Source organism: Pistacia vera, unplaced genomic scaffold, assembly GCF_008641045.1.
Source record: "Pistacia vera cultivar Batoury unplaced genomic scaffold, PisVer_v2 Contig202, whole genome shotgun sequence".
Classification (NCBI taxonomy): domain Eukaryota; kingdom Viridiplantae; phylum Streptophyta; class Magnoliopsida; order Sapindales; family Anacardiaceae; genus Pistacia; species Pistacia vera.
Genome location: NW_022196005.1, coordinates 392359 through 411394, shown reverse-complemented (window position 1 = coordinate 411394; position 19036 = coordinate 392359). Strand labels below are relative to the sequence as shown.

Sequence of the window (19036 nt, the reverse complement as noted above, 5' to 3'; positions counted from 1 at the left end):
ATAAATCTATAATTTAATATTATAATTAATTAAATTTCTAATCATTTAATTAAGTATTGTACTAATATTTATAATGAAATTTTATAATTAATTAAGTAATCATACTATAAATCTATAATGTAATGTTATAATTAATTAAATTTTTAATCATTTAATTAAGTAATGTATTAATGTAGTAAATTCCTAATGTTTATAATATAATGTTATAAATGTATAATTAATTAAGTAATCATTTAACTATGTAATGTTACAATTAATTAAGCGATTATAATATAATATAATGTTATTATTAATTAAGTAATTATTTAATTATAATGTAATGTTTTAGTTAATTAAATTTCTAATCATTTAATTAAGTATTGTACTAATATTTATAATAGAATATTATAATTAATTAAGTAATCATACTATAAATTTATAATGTAATGCTATAATTAATTAAATTTCTAATCATTTAATTAGGTATTGTGCTAATGTAGTAAATTACTAATATTTATAACATAATGTCACAATTAATTAAGTAATCATTTCATTATGTAATTTTATAATTAATTATGTAATCATATTATAATGTAATGATATAATAAATTAAGTAATCATACTATAAATCTTTAATATAATGTTATAATTAATTAAATTTCTAATCATTTAATTAAGTATTGCACTAATGTTTATAATGAAATGTTATAATTAATTAAGTAATTATTTAATTAAATAATCATTTGTTTATAACGTAATGTTATAATTAATTAAGTAATCATACTATAAATTTATAATGTAATGTTATAATTAATTAAATTTCTAATCATCTAATTAAGTATTGTCCTATTAGAGTAAATTATTAATGTTTATAATATAATGTCATAATTAGTTAAGTAATCATTTCATTATGTAATATTATAATTAATTAAATTTTTTATTGTTTAATTAAGTATTGTACTAATATTTATAATGAAATGTTATTATTAATTAAGTAATCATTTGTACATAATGTAATGTTATAATTAATAAGTAATTATACTATAAATCTATAATGTAATGTTATAATTAATTAAATTTTTAATTATTTAATTAAGTAATGTACTAAATTACTAATGTAATGTTATAAACTTATAATTAATTAATCATTTAACTATAATGTAATGCTATAATTGATTAAGTAATCATTTAACTAGTAATGTATTAATGTTTATCAATTTATTTTATATAATTAATTAATTACAGATATACTTAGTACTTGATAATTGAAGTAAATAACTAAATATTATATTATTATTCAATCAAATATACTATTATATTAAAAAATAATTCTTTTAGTAACATTAAAATACTTTATTGGTTTTATTCTAATTATCACTAATTAATCAAAACTTTAATATTCATATATTATAATATATTAAAGTTTTTTATATGGTATAGTTTATATGTAATAAATATAATTGTATATTTATTTAATTAGGTTATTGTAAAGAATTAACTTTTTCCATTTAATTTTTTTTATAGTAAAATTACAAGAGACTCCCCTTCTTCACAATATTTCATTTCAGCCCAGTTCAAAACAGGTACTCTCTGTAGGTTCCAAGCTAGGTACCCGCTGCAAGTTCTTTCTTTAAACCTCCAACACCACCCCCCCCCCCCCCCCCACCCTCCCCCTCCCCTAAACCTCCATTTTCTTCACAACTCAACTCTCAATCTCTCTACTCTAATTATCAAATTCTAGTCAATTCAATTTATATTTATATTTATTCATATTATTCAATTTTTTTTCCATTTTTCAAATTCATCTGTTATTCATATTATTATTCAATTTCTTTCATTTTAATTATTTATTATTTTATTATAAATTCATAATGGATTCCCGAAATTATGCATTCGGAGGATTATTCCCCAATGAGTTTTACGTTTCATCCACTGAAGAAATTGAAGGGTTCAATCCATTTTCACCATTTCCAGAGGCAACAACTCCAATTTCACAACCACAAACGATCAGGACTAGGTCCAACCAATTACAAGCTACAACTCCACGATCCGATCGTCAAAGAGGGATGCGTCCAGGGTATTGCAATTCTTCGCCAAATCAAACACCCAAAGCCAAATGGGCCGAGGGAAGAGATGCGCGGGGAATGTAATTTTTGTCCAACCGTTATTGGTGATGGGAATGGGACTTCGACGATGCGACGACACTTGGAGAAGAAGCACCCCCAATATATGCAATAGTCTTGCCAGTCCGGTTCAAGTTCAACTGCACCAAGTTGGCAAATTTAAACTCAACTTAATTTTAATCTACAATCTTCAACTCTCTCAACATGACAATACACTACAGTCAGAGCATGAGAGTGCATAGCAAAATTCATATATGCTACAGACTCTCCTATTTCTTTATCTGAAAATCTTTATTTTGTTGAAATGATTAAATATTTTTTTTGTCCAACATTTACCTATTTTAGTAGAGGTACAATTAGAAGGGACATAATAAAACTTTATGATAAAATAAAAGATCAACTTAAAAAAAAAAATTAAAATTTTTAGGAATATATCTATTGCACTTACTTTAGATATATAGATTGCTAGATTAAAAACAATATTTTTTAGTGTTACAATACATTACCTAGATCATTGTTGGCATTTACAACAAAAATCGATAGGTTTTAAAGCATTATATGAAAAACATAATGCTGACACTATTTATTTTACAATTATTGAAGTTTTGCAAAAATATTTATTATTTAAGAGAGTTGTGGCGCTAACGCTTGATAATGCAACTGTTAACACCTTAGCAAGTTCTTTATTTGAAAAGAGATTGGATCCGTTTGGTGAAGACAAATTTTTTCGCCAGAGATGTACTTGCCACATCATCAATTTGATTGTTAAATTAGGTTTGACGATTGAAAGGGTGCGCCCAACTATCGGATTCAACACCGGTAACAATTTAAGATGGATTGAATTTCATAAATATTGTCGCCAAGAGGATCTGTCGATTGAACCAAAGAAGTTATGTACGAACATGCATGTTCATTGGAACTCCACGCACCTAATGTTGCAAAAAGCTATACCAACCATAAGACAAATTACAGAGTTCATCAATCAAAAGAACTATACAGAGAAAGTCGTCAATGAATCTGATTGGACGGTTTGAGAACTTTTTTTTTTTTTCATTTCTTAAAGTTTGTTACGATTCCACAACTACATTAAGTGGTATTTATTATCCTACTACTAATGTAACATTAGATATAATGAAGATTTGTGTGACATTGTTTTTCCAATGGAAAAAATATATTAGAAATATTGGTTAGATATTTTATTCTTATATGGATTAGGTTTTATTGTAGATCCTAGATTTAAATTAAGCGTATTTAATTGTACGGTTGCTGAGATAAGCCATAATTTACAATATGACCATAGTTTTTATTTGACAGACTTTAACAGAAAATTAGAAAACTTTTTTTTCTTTGAATCAGACTAGGCACATTGGAGTGCCCAATGCCAGTAGAGACGAGTAGCAGGACCCTAATGAAGACCAAGGAACGAGCATCTGGAGGTTTGTGGATCGCGGCAATGGTGGTGGTGGAATTAGCAACTCGTACAGACAACTTGGACCAAGGAGTTGCATCGGTACCTACGATGGACATGTCCTACATGACCATGAAGGAGAAACGTGAGATGGACGTGCTTCAATGGTGGAATCACAATGCAAGTCGATTCCATATAGTAGCCTAAATGGCACGTGACATTTTATCTGTATCAGTTTCGACAATTGCATCTGAGTTAACATTCTCAATTAGTGACCGTATTGTTAAAGAGAGAAGATGCTCTTTAACCAATGAGAAGGTTGAAGTCATAACATGTTTACGAGAATGGACTCATGTAGACAGAAGAGATCAGCAGCACCCTGAAGATCCCGACCTAATCAACCTCTTCAGAAACACAGATTTAGAGGATGTAAATATTGTTGATGATATAAATTAATAATTTAATAAAATCAAATTTATTTAATTGTTTATTTGTAAAGTGTGAATATTATATTTATATTAAAATTAAATTATTATTATCTCCTTAGGGGGCGTTTGGTTAGGGGTTATATATGATTACTGAGATTATGTCATCTTCTATTACTTGATTACCACGTTTGGTTGTCAAGTAATATAAGATTTTAATAATTTTCAATACCAATAGTAGTTACTGTTGGTAATATTGGAGGTAATCTCATAACCTCCATTTTCTTAGGTATTGTAAGATTACTTGATAATCTTATTTTTGTTACAATTTTACCCTTTATTAATAAAATTTTTGGACAATAATACCCTTGTTTTAAAATCAATTTACATTAATCTACCATTACAATTTTACCCTTGTTTAATTAAGTTTTTGGACAATAATGCCCTTATGTTTAAAAAAAATTGTAGACCACCACTACCACCCAACCACCACCATCGGTCACCGTCGAGATCTGGTCAGAAACAGCCATATCGTCGACTCCCAATGATTTCCGGCAACTCCAAGCAGCAAAAGGCGACGACCGACAATGGTGGCTGGCGGCTGGTAGTGGCTTGGGGTAGGTGGCGGTAATTTTGTTATAAATTAAAGTTTTATATGAGGTGGGGTGTTTTAACTAAATCTAAAATGTTGGGGGTTAAAAAAATTATTCAAAAATTAAAATTAATAATAAAAATAATATTATATTAATATTTACAAATGAGGGCAATTTAGTAATTTAAATAACATACCCACCAATTTATTCCTCCTAACCAAATATATTAATATAACATACCCACCAATTTATTCTAACTAACCAAACACATTTCTCTAAAAATTCTTAGTAATTTTCAAGGTTATCTAACTTTTCATTAATATAACATTCCCAGTAATCCAATATTCCCTGAACCAAATGCACCCTTAAAGTTTAAATTAAAAACATCTGAAATTTATAGCCAATTAAGAATTAAGTCATTATTCATTAACATTTAATCATTAATTTATATTTAATCATTAATTTACTAATTAATTAAAGAATTTACAAATTACCCTAAAAAATTACATAAATCACCCTACATAATTTTGATTAAGTCCCATTTGGACCGGTCCCAACCGGACCAGACACGAGCCTGGTTGGGTTCAATCCTTGCCCACCTCTAACTAAATTATGGCATACACATCTTATGCATATGTTGTGCTAAAACAGATTCTGACCTAAAATTTCATAATGGTTTGTTGGACCACTCAAACTTTGAAAAAAAAAAAAAATTATATTTCATAGTATTGACAATTTTGATCCCACAAATTTTTTTATTAATTAACAATTTTTTATTTTTTCTTTCTTCTTTATTTCCTCTTATTTTCTCTTCGTACTTTATTCTTCTTTTGATTGAATTACTAAAGAAATACTATTCCTTTGAAGGTTAGAGCCATGTTTTAAAACCCGGGTCAAATTAAAAACCCACCCTTTTATATTCCTAAACCCAATTTCCATCAGTTTTCACCCATTTGCAATTCCTTCGACATCGAGCCCTAAAATCTTCCACCAGTGACTCCCATTTGCGATTTCCTCTCTTCACTGTCGATCATCTCCTTTTCGTCGTCAACTTATCTTCGTCATTAGGTACCGTCGATCTCTTCCTTTCAATGCTTTCATCTCTCTTTAACTGCTTCATTTCATCTCTCATTTCCAATTTTCATCAGAGGTGGAGGCTTGCTTTCATCTTCGGCAGCAGCTCATCTTCGTCGTCAGGTACTATCGATCTCTTCCTTTCTTTTGAGAAATTGCATGCCATTAATTGATGTGGTTTAAGCTATTTGAAGAAACTAGAATCTCTTGGATCTGTGCCTTTGCGACTTTCTTTATTGATTGAGAAACTATTTTGCTTTTAATTGGACGTTAAGGGTTTGTTTTTATGGAATTGAGGTATGTTGGCTACTTTTTGGGTTACTTGGTTCGAGAGGCTGGTTTAGCTTCATTTTGAGTTTTTTATACTTTTTTTTTATCTGTTGATTATTGTATTTTGGTGTTTCTTTAAGCGGGTTGCTGGTTCACTTTTCTTGTATTACCTCTTTTCTAGCATGAGAGTGTCCGCTGTTTTTGGGGAGCTGCGGGGATGGAGGTGTGGTGGTGGTTTGGATGTCTGTTGTCACTGTTTGGCTTGGGAGTTTTGGTTGCGGGGTTGTTTTTTATTGGGGTGGCTTGTTCATCCTATGGTGTAGGAAGTAGGGTGTTGTCTGCTATGTTTGTTGTTGTCTCGTTGGTGAGTTTTTCTGCTAATTTTTGGGTCCTTGAGGTTGTCTTGTATGAGAGTTTTGAGGTTAGGTGGGGGTCCTGGGGGATGCTTTTTCTTTTTTCTGCATTTTGTTTATTGTGGGGCAGTGGTGCTTTCTTGTGGGGTTGGCTGGGGCTGTTCTCTCCTCTTAGTGGATTTTTTTTTTTTCCTGGTCTGAAGGGTTTTCCCTGGGTGCTTCTCTTTTTTTTTAGGCTGATTTTGTTTTCTCTTTTGTCAAATGGTGTGTGAAGTTCAATTGAGGATGGATTGAAGACCATTGAGTGAAGAAGATCATTTTTTGCCAAAATGTTTATAAATTATTATGTGATTTTTTTTTTTCATGAATTTTGTTATTTTGATTTGTAATTAGTTGTAACGAGGATTTGTGTTGATGTTTGAATGTTTGATATGCTTTGTTAAGGATTTTTTTTTTTCAGGAATCTGTGATCTGGAAGTTTGGATTTTGAAATTTTTTTGGCTGACATCATCATGCTGATGTCACCAAGATGACATCACCAGTTGAATCGGTCAACCCAAGACTCGACCAGTTTGCCATGTTTCGCCCCGAGTTGGTTTTTAAGACATTGGTTACAAGGTAAGATGATGCCCATTTTTATTTTTATTTTTTGCTTAAATTTTTTTTTTTTTAGCCTTCTTAATTGATGAAAAATCATGAGCTATGAGTTTTTGTTGAGTTTAATAAATAGGTTTGAAATTGGAAGATTAAATTCCTAAATTTTGATTTAATATTGTTTATGTTGAGGTATGGGTTAATTAGTCATTATTTTAAGTTGTGTTTTAAAACCCGACTCGGCCCGAACGGTTTAACCAGGACCTAGGGCCTTCGCTAGGCCAGGTCACCAATTCAACTATTCACAAAAACCCTAAAAATCAAAGGCGGCGATTGGCGAGTAGATGTTGGGGGTTTTGGAGAGGAAGTGTCGGCGAGTTGAAAGGTGGCTACGGAGGTGATTTTGGGCGAGTGAAACGACTGGAAAATGCAAAAGTCATGCAACACAACTACGTGTTGTCGACGATTAGCGGAGCTAGGGGGGTGAGATGGGTTTTGGTCAGGAGGTTGAGGGGAGTGTTTTTGTGGTGATGAGGAGTGTTGTTGACACTCGAAAAAGACCCTATCTGCCCTTGGTTGTTGATGCCGATTGTGATTTTTTTTGCTGCAAAATGGTTCAATTTCGGTCAGATCTTGGGCATATTTGTTGGGGAATGGCTCAAAGGATGAGTAAGATTTGCATTCGGTGTGTCGCCACCACCAACTAGTTGACTACCGATTTGCATTTGGAGTGTGTTTGCTAGATTTTAAACCTATAAGATTGCTATGTGATTTTTTTAAGGGTGTGTTTGCTGGATTTCAAAACTTCTAGACATGTTATGTCACGGATTTGACTCGCCAGTCAAACCGGTTCAACTGATCAACCTGGGACCCAACTACTTTGTCTGGTTTCACCTCGAGTTCGGTATTAAAACGCTAGTTAAATCAAAGCAAATATATATAACTTTGAAAAAGAGGCTTTGAGAAAAAATAATAACAATAATGTATACCATGATAGAGACTTCACGTAGGGTTAAAGTCATAGCACAAACAAGCCGCCTCGTGAATTTACTAAGAAAGTGACCAATCCTGCCATTGTAGCGTAGAGAAAATAAGTCTATATGCACATCATTCAAATGGGGGAAAATTTTCGCTAAAATATAGTCATCTGCTATTAAATCTTGTAACGTACGCAAGGGAGAACTTATAATGTCAACTCCACAATATTCTAAGAGCAGATATTCAAAATTTGGCCATTTGGGCATGTGCATATTAGATGGAAAAAGTTATAAGGCAAAATTATTCTGGATGGATTCATCCTCTTCAACTTTGGGAAACAAAAGAATTTTTGGATTTCCATTTATTTTAGTATTTTGTTTTATGTTATTTTCGTTTTATTTTAGGTTTTCTATCCGCATAAAATAGTCAATTTCTTATGTTATAAGGATTATGATTTCAAGCCTGCCTGTATATAGGCATTAGATTTCTTATTTTATTAGGAATAAATACTTCATGGATGCTGCACAAAAATATTGTTGCGAAGAATCATCACAGTTTTCGTGGCTATCAACCAATTGTTATTTTCAAGTTTCTGAGTAGATTCATTTGTTCTCTTATATTCTTTGTTTTCATTACTTAGACCGTCATCATTCAGTGGACATGTCAATTTTGTATTGACTTTGTTTTTTACTTTCAAGTATTTGGCCAGAATGAATATAAATTGTTTTTTATTTATTTATTTATTTATTTGAATGATAAAATTCATCTCTTACAGAACAGAAGCGGTTTCATAAATATTAGTGACCTATTAGTGCAGTAGTAATTTGTTATTGTGCAACTTTAAAATTCTTGAACATAATTGGCAATAAAGCATTCAAATTATCACATCCATTAATCCCAGAAAATTAACATAAAGGTTTATCAAAAGAAGCATTGTTCCAGATCAAAATAAAATCTTGGAACCATATAAACAATTTTAACAATTCCAAGAATTCCAATCTCCATTATCTTCCTTTCTTTTCTTGAGAATGAAAATCCTCTTTATCAGAGGTCTCCAATGGTCGTTTTCCCTTTCACTGAGGATGGAAAATCTGTGTCCATTCTTTCCGGTCTTCATCTTGTTTTAGACTGTTATTGAGAGAATGGTTCCTCCATTTGGACAATATTTTCATTGAAGGAAGAGAGGTTCAATTTGGTTAGATTTTCTTGCATCATGCATGCTTTGAGGAATCTCGAGATTCAGTTATTCAGAGTTAGTTAAATTGACCTATCATTGCATAGAAATCTACAAGTCTATCGCTAACCCAATAATTGAAGATACCACATGACTGTAACAACAGAAAAATAAATGAAGTTATGGTCAATTTAATACATGGAAAAGAGGGTTGCATTAACACTGAAATTGTGTTTTATAAAGAAAGCTAATTAAATACAATGTGGTATTTAAAGTTTCTTATTGCTTAATTAATAATATTAATCTGAACTGCTTGTAACTTATTAATTCCAACTAGAGCATAATGGGTGATCAGACTTATCCTTAATCTCTTCGCACGAAGTATTTTGATAAATTAACAACGCATCACTCTCAATCGGAATATTCATAAAGAAGTGGGTAGGAGAGAAGGATGAAATTTGAAAAAGATTAGGAGAAGGATTTCTTTATGACAATAGATTTAAACTAGAGTACTATTTTGATCTTAGAAATTAACCTTTCATTCAACTTTGAACAACACCTTTGAAATATAGATTTAAGAGATTATTGCCTCCTTTTATGACCAACATAACTTTGTGACTTTAGGAATAACTTTTTATTATTTCTTCTCTGCAACAATGTTACTTCCTAGCTCATTATTTCTTTCTCTGTAGTAATAGGGTTAGTCCCTAAGTTACGAATTTGTTACATTATGCATGATTGATCCTCAATATTTTAGTGGGTCTTCCTTTAGCACTGGAGCTGTATTGTTACTGGTACTTGGGCTACACTAGAATTCCTTTGACATTGAACATAGAATAGATTAAAAAACACTGAAAACAATTAAAATAGAACTTAACAACTTGTCAGGACGGCTGAGTGGACTAAGCGCCAGACTCAAGTTCGGGTCTTTGAAAGAGGGCACAGTTTAAATCCACTTTTGACAATATAAAACAAATCATATCAGTATTTTATTTGCATGGACTAATTTTGTTTTATACAATGTACTTAATGTAAACAAATCATATAGGTCTAATTTTGTTCTTTTTGAGTTTGGATAACTTCATTATAATATACTATAATGCAAAACTTAAGATTGATGCAGGGCTTTCCCCATAATACTATCAAATGTAATATGTAAATCATCAAACTGTCTATCCCACATCGAACTGGACTCTGTAACATCAAAGATCTCACAGAGATTCGGGCCCCTCCTCCCATGTGTTCTTAACATATCGGCAACAAACCATTCAAATCATCACATCCATTAATCCCAGAAAAGAAACTTTTTTCAACTTTAGGATCCTCACTTCATCTTCCATTTCATCTCTGATTCACAAAATATCATCAGTACTCCAAACAATGTCCGCCAAATCACAACTTCACATTATGTGGATCCTCCAGAGCCAAATCATTATCCATCTTCCCACCTGCTCCCTGTAAGTCTTCTTCAATCTTTTGATTATTCCAATATTTGGGTCACGGGAAGGTCCATTTCAACCTTTTGTTGATGAAATCTTCTAATTCATGGTCGTAAGGGCTCCTCCCTTTACTGAAGATTATAATCGACAATGCCATCCAAGATAACGATATCTGTATTCTCATTGCTCGAAGGCTTGTTTGCATTCATCTCCATGAAATCTATTGAACGGAAAGCTTAGAGAAACAGTGATAATATTTATTGAAGGTTTTGATGATATGAAAGTATTTATATTTAATTTGATCTGTTAGAGAATCAAACTCCAATGAATAGGCTCATTATAGCTAGGCATTTGAACCTCCATTACCCGATCAAAGGTCCAAATTCACAGACCTCATATGTAGGCCAAAACTTCTCTTTTCTAATAGTGTACTGCCATTAATTGCTAACAAGGTTGGCTAATAAAAATCTTTATAAAGGAAATCTCGTTTGGAGGTTTTTAATCAAGACTAATTTTATTCTTTCTTACTTTAGATAAAGTCATTATAAATTTTTGTTTTTGGTTAAATTTTTTATTATTTGTTTTTTTTTTTTTTATTATTTGATTACTTTCTCAGTGGAGATCCAATCATTATAAGTTTAGGCCAAAACATTAATTTTAAAATTGATTCATATATAAAAAATCTAATGTTATAAGTAACCAATTTCTTTTAGAAAAAAAAAAAAAACCCTGATGAGTGGTTCTTCTCTCTGCGAACCTTATTATTATTTTTAAACAGCATTTTAACTCTTGGCCTAATCTGATAACAATAGTTCAGCAAAATAAATGGTTTTTTTCAGTGTACTCATCCTATAAGACTTGAAGTCCAAATTCAAAAGAATAAAGTGAATGTTCGTACCAAGACATTTTTTTATTTTCGATATTACTACTTGATTCAATCCACAAATTAAACGAAGTCTCAACTAATTAGTCTATCTTTTCATTACTGTGGATATAGATATCTTTATATCCTATTCCTTAGTTAAAGAGTCATCTATTACAAATTCATAATCATCCCAAGGGTTATTATATATATATTAATTATATAATTAAAACCAATTTATATATAGAAAAATTTGGGTTTTTTTCAGTTGTAAATTGACTATATACTATATGAATTTGATCAAGTCCAGTCGCCTCAAAACAGATTCCTTAAGACGCTTTCGAAGTTTTGTGTTATATACTTTAAGGAAAATCTACATTCAAGAAGCAGTGAAAAGGTACTCTCTGGTTTGCTTTTATTAAGATTATATTTTCACTTAAGGTACGTAGCCAGTCTTTTGTATCTCGTTCAAATAACTTTCATTGTTTAATTTGCAATTCTGATTGAATTTAGTAAAAAGATGGGAGTCCAAAAGTTTGTGCATGAAGAAGCCGAATGAGAATTGCGACAGATTAAGCTCTCTGTATGATTCAATTCTACACTATATCTTGTCATTTCTGCCCACCAAATATGTATCGCGGACGAGAATTCTCTCAAAGAGGTGGAACAAATTATATATATATATGTCTCATCCCTATTTAGACTTTGAAGAATTAAGAGAGAATCATAAGGAAGGTATTATGGATTTTGTTGAGAAGTTTATGCTTGATCATAACAAGTCACTCAAGATAACCAAATTTCGACTTTCATGTAAACATGCATGTGATAATTCTCATATCATTTCATGGATTACAGCAGCCCTAAAGGCTGGAGTTGAAGAGCTCGATATCTACCTTCGACATCGCAAAAGTAAATTTAATATTGATAGGGATGACGTATCCTTGTGCTTATTCGATAATTGCAATTCCTTGGTGGCATTGAAATTCGATTGTTTTCTATTAATTCGCTTACTTCCCAAAGATGAAGATGATGCATCTAAGAAACATGATTTTGCCACAGAACTTTAGCCATTCGATGTCCAACAGCCCAAATCTTGAAAATTTGATCTTACGAAATTGTGGTCTTCACAAACAAATTCTCCTCCGTACTCTCGAGATCTAATCACAAATGACAATACTTCATGATTTTTTCCCAATTTGAATGTTGTGCATTTAGAAGTGGTTTCTTATGACAGCATCAGTGAGACGGTCAATTTTCTTATTAAACTCATCCGAAAGCGTTTTAATGATAAGGCTCAAACACTGGGATCGCTTTATTTGGGTATTTTTTTTTTAAAATTATACATGGTGGAGAAATGTCCATTTTTCTATAAAGTCCTGTAAAGTTTTAACCTTTCTGGGTGAATTCTGATTAATGCTGTTACTTGTATGCAGCTTTTGGGATATGAAAGCTATTTATTGGATTATCTACCAACTTTTTGCAGTCTGAAGCATCTGGAGATCAAGATTAATGAAATAAAGAATAAAATTAAGTCCTAGCTTGTCTACTTCGATGCTCTCCCATACTCAATCTCTTCACATCAAAATTTATAGTAGATATGGGATAGAACTAAAGCCAGAAGAATTCCATCCTCTTAGTGTGCCTACAAGTTTAAAATGGACCAGAATGTATTATTTTTGGGACACAAAAATCAACCTGAGCTTGTAAATCTCTTATTAGCAAGTGACAAATTCTTGGAGAATTCTTATTCAATCTCTTGATTATTTCCAAATATTGGCTCCTCCCTTTACTGAAGAAGATTATATCAACATTTTGAAATATAGATTAAGGAATTATTGCCTCGTTTTATGACCAATATAACTTTGTTTTAGTTTCTTTGTGGTTCAATTGGAGGTTTTTAATCAAGGACTAATTTATTCTTTCTTACTTTAGATAAAGTCATTATAAATTTGTGTTTGGTTAAATTTTTTATTATTGTTTTTTTTTTTTTTATATTGATTACTTTCTCAGTGGAGATCCAATCATTATAAGTTTAGGCCAAAACATTAATTTATAAAATTGTTCAATATAAAAATCTAATGTTATAATAGTAACCAATTTCTTTTAGAAAAAAAAAAAAAAACCCTGATGAGTGGTTTCTCTTGCGAACCTTATTATTATTTTTAAACAGCATTTTAACTCTTGGCTAAAATCTGATAACAATAAGTTTCAGCAAAATAAAATTGTTTTTTCAGTGTACTATCACCATATAAGACTTGAAGTCCAAATTCAAAAAAGAAATAAATGTGAATGTTCGTACCAAGACATTTTTTTATATTTTCGATTTACTACTTGATTCAATCACAAATTTAAACGAAGGAATCAACTAATTAGTCTATCTTTTCATTAGTGGATATAGATATCTTTATATCCTATTCCTTAGTTAAAGAGTATCTATTACAAATTCATAATCATCCCAAGGGTTTATTATATAATATATAATTATATATAATTAAAACCAATTTATAATAGAAAAATGGGGTTTTTCAGTGTAAATGACTATATACTATATGTAATTTGATCAAGTCCAGTCGCTCAAAATATAAAACAAATCATATCAGTATTTTATTTGCATGAGACTAATTTTGTTTTATACAATGTACTTAATGTAAAACAAATCATATAGGTCTAATTTTGTTCTTTTTTGAGTTTGGATAACTTCATTATAATTATACTATAATGCAAAACTTAAGATTGATGCAGGGCCTTCCCTCATAATACTATCAAATGTAATATGTAAATCATCAAACTGTCTATCCCACATCGGAACTGGACTCTGTAACATCAAAGATCTCATCAGAGAATCAGGCCCCTCCTCCACTGTGTTCTTGAACATAATCGGCAACAAACCATTCAAATCATCACATCCATTAATCCCAGAAAAAGAAAGCTCTTGTTCAACTTTAGGATCCTCACTTTCTTCTTCCATTTCATCTTCTGATTCACAAAAATCATCAGCACTCCAAACAATGTCCGCCAAATCAAACAACTTCACATTATGTGGATCCTGTAGAGCCAAATCATTACCCATCTTTCCCACCTGCTCCCTGTAAGTCTTCTTCAATCTTTTGATTATTTCCAAATATTGGGTCACGGGAAGGTCCATTTCAAGCCTGTTGTTGATGAAATCTTCTAATTCATGGTCGTAAGGGCTCCTCCCTTTACTGAAGATGTAATCGACAATGCCATCCAAGATAACGATATCTGTATTCTCATTGCTCGAAGGCTTGTTTGCATTCATCTCCATGAAATCTATTGAACGGAAAGCTTAAAGAAACAGTGGTAATATTTATTGAAGGTTTTGAATGATGAATGAAAGTACTTATATTTAATTTGATCTGGTTAGAGAATCAAACTCCAATGAATAAGGCTCATTATAGCTAGGCATTTGAACCTCCATTACCCGATCAAAGGTCCAAAATTCAACAGACCTCGTATGTAGGCCAAAACTTCTCTTTTCTAATTTGTGTACTGCCATTAATTGCTACACAAGGATTGGCTAATGAAAATCTTGGTGAAGGAAATCTCGTTAGAAGGTTATGTTGAATTAATAAATTAATAATTTTCAATTAATAGTTTCAATTATTTATGGAGTTGCCAATATATTCCAGCATAACAGTAATATAAACTTCTGAACCATGCGACACTTGTTAAATTGTTGTCAATAATCACATTTACATTCTCAGTGGACATTCATGTGGCTAAACCATTCATTTACAAAATTGATTAAACAATCTAGTGCAATAATAGTAACCAAATTTTTTTATATTTTCGAATTAATACCGGGTTCAATCGATAAATTTGGAACGAATTAAACCAATTAGTCTATCTTTTTATGAATATGGATAATAGATATCTTTTTACCATATTTATCTTGAACTTTGAATTTCAATTCCAGAAGAATTCTATTTTTTCTTTTCCTATTTTTGATCGGCCGGTATACAATAATCCCTTCAACCATAAATCTACTACAAATTCATAAATCATCCCAAGGATTTAATTATAATATATATAATTAAAACAAATTTATATACTAGTAAAATTTTAGGGTTTTTAGTTTATTATACAAAGTACTGTAATAGTATATGTAAATTTCATCAAATCTAGTTGCCTCAAAACACAACCCTAAAACGCTTTTTAAGAGCATCTCCAATGGTGTTCTTTATTTTAAAAAACATCTTTCATATAAATAAATAGCATCTTCATTGATTTTTAAATATAAAGAACATAATATTTATTTAAATCCAATAGACTCTTTAAATTTTAGGAAAGAGAATATGTTTTTTCAAGAAATAACTTAATAGGAAAGATAAATCGTAAATAAAATGTATTGAAACTTGTAATTTATTATTTAAAATTAGGCTAGAAAATGAAATTTGACTTTCTAGATGTGGAGAGTTAAACTCACTATTTAATTTATATTTAAAGAATAAAAAGTCTGTTGGACTCTTATTTTTATGGATAAACTCTTTATAATAAAGAGTTTGAGTCATATAAAGAGTCATTTAGAGCATCTTCAAATGACTATTTATATGATTCAAACTTTTTATTATAAAGAGTTTATCCATAAAAATAAGAGTCTAATAAACTTTTTATTCTTTAAATATAAATTAAATAGTGAGTTTGACTCTCCATATTTAGAGAGTTAAATTTCACTCTCTATCCTAATTTTAAATAATAAATTGTAAGTTTCAATACATTTTATTTATGATTTATCTCTTATATTAAGTTTCTTTCTTGAAAAAACATATTCTCTTTCATAAAATTTAAAGATTATATTGGATTTGAATGAAAAATTTGTTCTTTATATTTAAAAATCAATAAAAATGCTCTTTATTTATATAAAAAATACTCTTTAAAATAAAGAGTACCATTGGAGATGCTCTGTCAAACCCACTCTTTAATTTATATTTAAAAAATAAATGGTATATTAGACTCTTATTTTTATGAATAAACTATTTATAATAAAGAGTTTGTGTCATATAAAGAGTTATTTGAGAATGCTATAAGTTTTGTGGTTTTTATTCTTCGAGGAAAAATCTATTTTCAAGAAGCAGTTGCATTCTGCTGCTTTCCTCTGCAACATAACGTACGTGCAGTCAAAGGATTAGTGAAAAAAGTGCTCTTTGGTTTGCTTCTATGAAGATTATTTTTCACTTAAGCTAATTATCACTGTTTGATTTACAACTCTGATTGATTATTTACCATGAAAAATTACAAAAATAATTAGGGAAACTATGTAACTAATAAAGATTGAAATATGTAATTAAATGAGTTTAAATTAGTCATTTATTAATTAAAACAAAAAGTATGAATAAATAAAACATTATTCACTCATTTGTTAAATACAATGGATTATAAAATAACGAGATTGACTAAGAATAAGAAAATATCATTTTAAAAATAGAGTTATTTTTGTGATTAACGTATTTATTTTTCTTCTTTTAGTTTCTGTTGACAAACCTGTAAGCTTATGATACATCTGTAACGAGGGATGACATTATTGTGAGCTAAAATTTTAAACATCCCCAAAACTTTTAATGAAATTGAATTACAAAACTTTCACATCAAAACTGTATTGAACCCCTTGTTCGAACTTTATTGAATAAGGCAGTGACATTATTTAATATAATTGAATTACAAAACTTTCACATCAAGAGGCAAACCATCCAAATAATGTCCGATTGGATTGATCCTAAACTCGTTTTTCTTTAAACTTGGACTCGATTACTTGGTTACAATGTTACTTCATAGCTCATTATTGCCCGATCTCAATTCATAAGTTATGAAATTTGTAGGCCTTCCTTTAGTATTACTCCTGGGATTGCTCCTGGGACTGTATTGTTACGGGTACTTGGGCCAGACTAACTAGGATACCTTTGACATTGAACGTAGAATGTAAGATTAAAAAATTATTGAAAAATATTAAACATAAAACTTGTTAACTTTTCAGGATGGTCGAGTGGTTTAAGCCTTAAGGCACCGGACTCAAGTTTCCTTTGAAAGAGGACGTTGGTTAGCATACCTAATTTTATTTGCATAGGACTAATGCAAAATGTAAAACAAAATCATAGAAGAAAATTAATGTACAGAAAATAAAACACAAAAACCGTTGAAATAATCATAATATTTTCTTCAGAATCAACCAAAACTTGTCACTTAAAAGACATAATTTACAAATATGCAAAGCTAGACCTTCAGATTGAACAAGATCTAACCCTGCGGCATCATCCTATAACTTCTAAAAAGGTACAATATTGACTTAGAACATAAGACTCACAGGTTTTCCCTGGGTATATTTTCTTTATCGGATGACAAAGCAGTGTTGAAATCCTCTTTATATGGTCGTAATGGCGGCAATATTGCTAGAGGAATTGCATCTTCCACCATCACAGATCTTAAGATTGATGCAGGGCCTTCTCTCATAATACTCTCAACTGTATTATGTAAACCATCAAACTGTCTGTCCCACGTCGGAACTGGACTCTGTAACATCAAAGATCTCATCAGAGATTCAGGCCCCTCCTCCACTGTGCTCTTGAACATAATCGGCAACAAACCATTCAAATCATCACATCCATTAATCCCAGAAAAAGAAAGCTCTTGTTCAACTTTAGGATCCTCACTTTCTTCTTCCATTTCATCTTCTGATTCACAAAAATCATCAGCACTCCAAACAATGTCCGCCAGATCAAACAACTTCACATTATGTGGATCCTGTAGAGCCAAATCATTACCCATCTTTCCCACCTGCTCCCTGTAAGTCTTCTTCAATCTCTTGATTATTTCCAAATATTGGCTCACGGGAAGGTCCATTTCAAGCCTGTTGTTGATGAAATCTTCTAATTCATGGTCGTAAGGGCTCCTCCCTTTACTGAAGATGTAATCTACAATGCCATCCAAGATAACGATATCTGTATTCTCGTTGCTCGAAGCCTTGTTTGCATTCATCTCCATGAAATCTATTGAACGGAAAGCTTAAAGAAACAGTGGTAATATTTATTGAAGGTTTTGAATGATGAATGAAAGTACTTATATTTAATTTGATCTGGTTAGAGAATCAAACTCCAATGAATAAGGCTCATTATAGCTAGGCATTTGAACCTCCATTACCCGATCAAAGGTCCAAAATTCAACAGACCTCGTATGTAGGCCAAAACTTCTCTTTTCTAATTTGTGTACTGCCATTAATTGCTACACAAGGATTGGCTAATGAAAATCTTGGTGAAGGAAATCTCGTTAGAAGGTTATGTTGAATTAATAAATTAATAATTTTCAATTAATAGTTTCAATTATTTATGGAGTTGCCAATATATTCCAGCATAACAGTAATATAAACTTCTGAACCATGCGACACTTGTTAAATTGTTGTCAATAATCACATTTACATTCTCAGTGGACATTCATGTGGCTAAACCATTCATTTACAAAATTGATTAAACAATCTAGTGCAATAATAGTAACCAAATTTTTTTATATTTTCGAATTAATACCGGGTTCAATCGATAAATTTGGAACGAATTAAACCAATTAGTCTATCTTTTTATGAATATGGATAATAGATATCTTTTTACCATATTTATCTTGAACTTTGAATTTCAATTCCAGAAGAATTCTATTTTTTCTTTTCCTATTTTTGATCGGCCGGTATACAATAATCCCTTCAACCATAAATCTACTACAAATTCATAAATCATCCCAAGGATTTAATTATAATATATATAA

General features: G+C 30.6%; 1 protein-coding gene and 1 long non-coding RNA gene across 4 annotated transcripts; one reads left to right on the top strand and one right to left on the bottom strand.

Annotated features, from left to right (window-relative positions):
* Positions 1-5404: 5404 nt before the first annotated feature.
* LOC116128703 lies at positions 5405-13075 on the top strand. 3 transcript variants are annotated; one of them, XR_004127803.1, is made up of 4 exons: positions 5405-5596; positions 5677-5725; positions 6686-6843; positions 7081-8363. It is a non-coding gene; the product is annotated as an uncharacterized LOC116128703 (long non-coding RNA). The 3 variants fall into 3 exon arrangements; XR_004127802.1 differs by lacking the exon at positions 7081-8363 and adding an exon at positions 12706-13075 and having other exon boundaries at positions 5406-5596; XR_004127801.1 differs by lacking the exon at positions 7081-8363 and having other exon boundaries at positions 5406-5596; positions 6686-6979.
* Positions 13076-17587: 4512 nt separating this feature from the next.
* Positions 17588-18268, bottom strand: LOC116128725. The gene has a single exon (XM_031414476.1). The coding sequence runs from the start codon at positions 18266-18268 to the stop codon at positions 17588-17590; it is 681 nt and encodes a 226-aa protein (XP_031270336.1).
* Between the last annotated feature and the right edge of the window lie 768 nt (positions 18269-19036).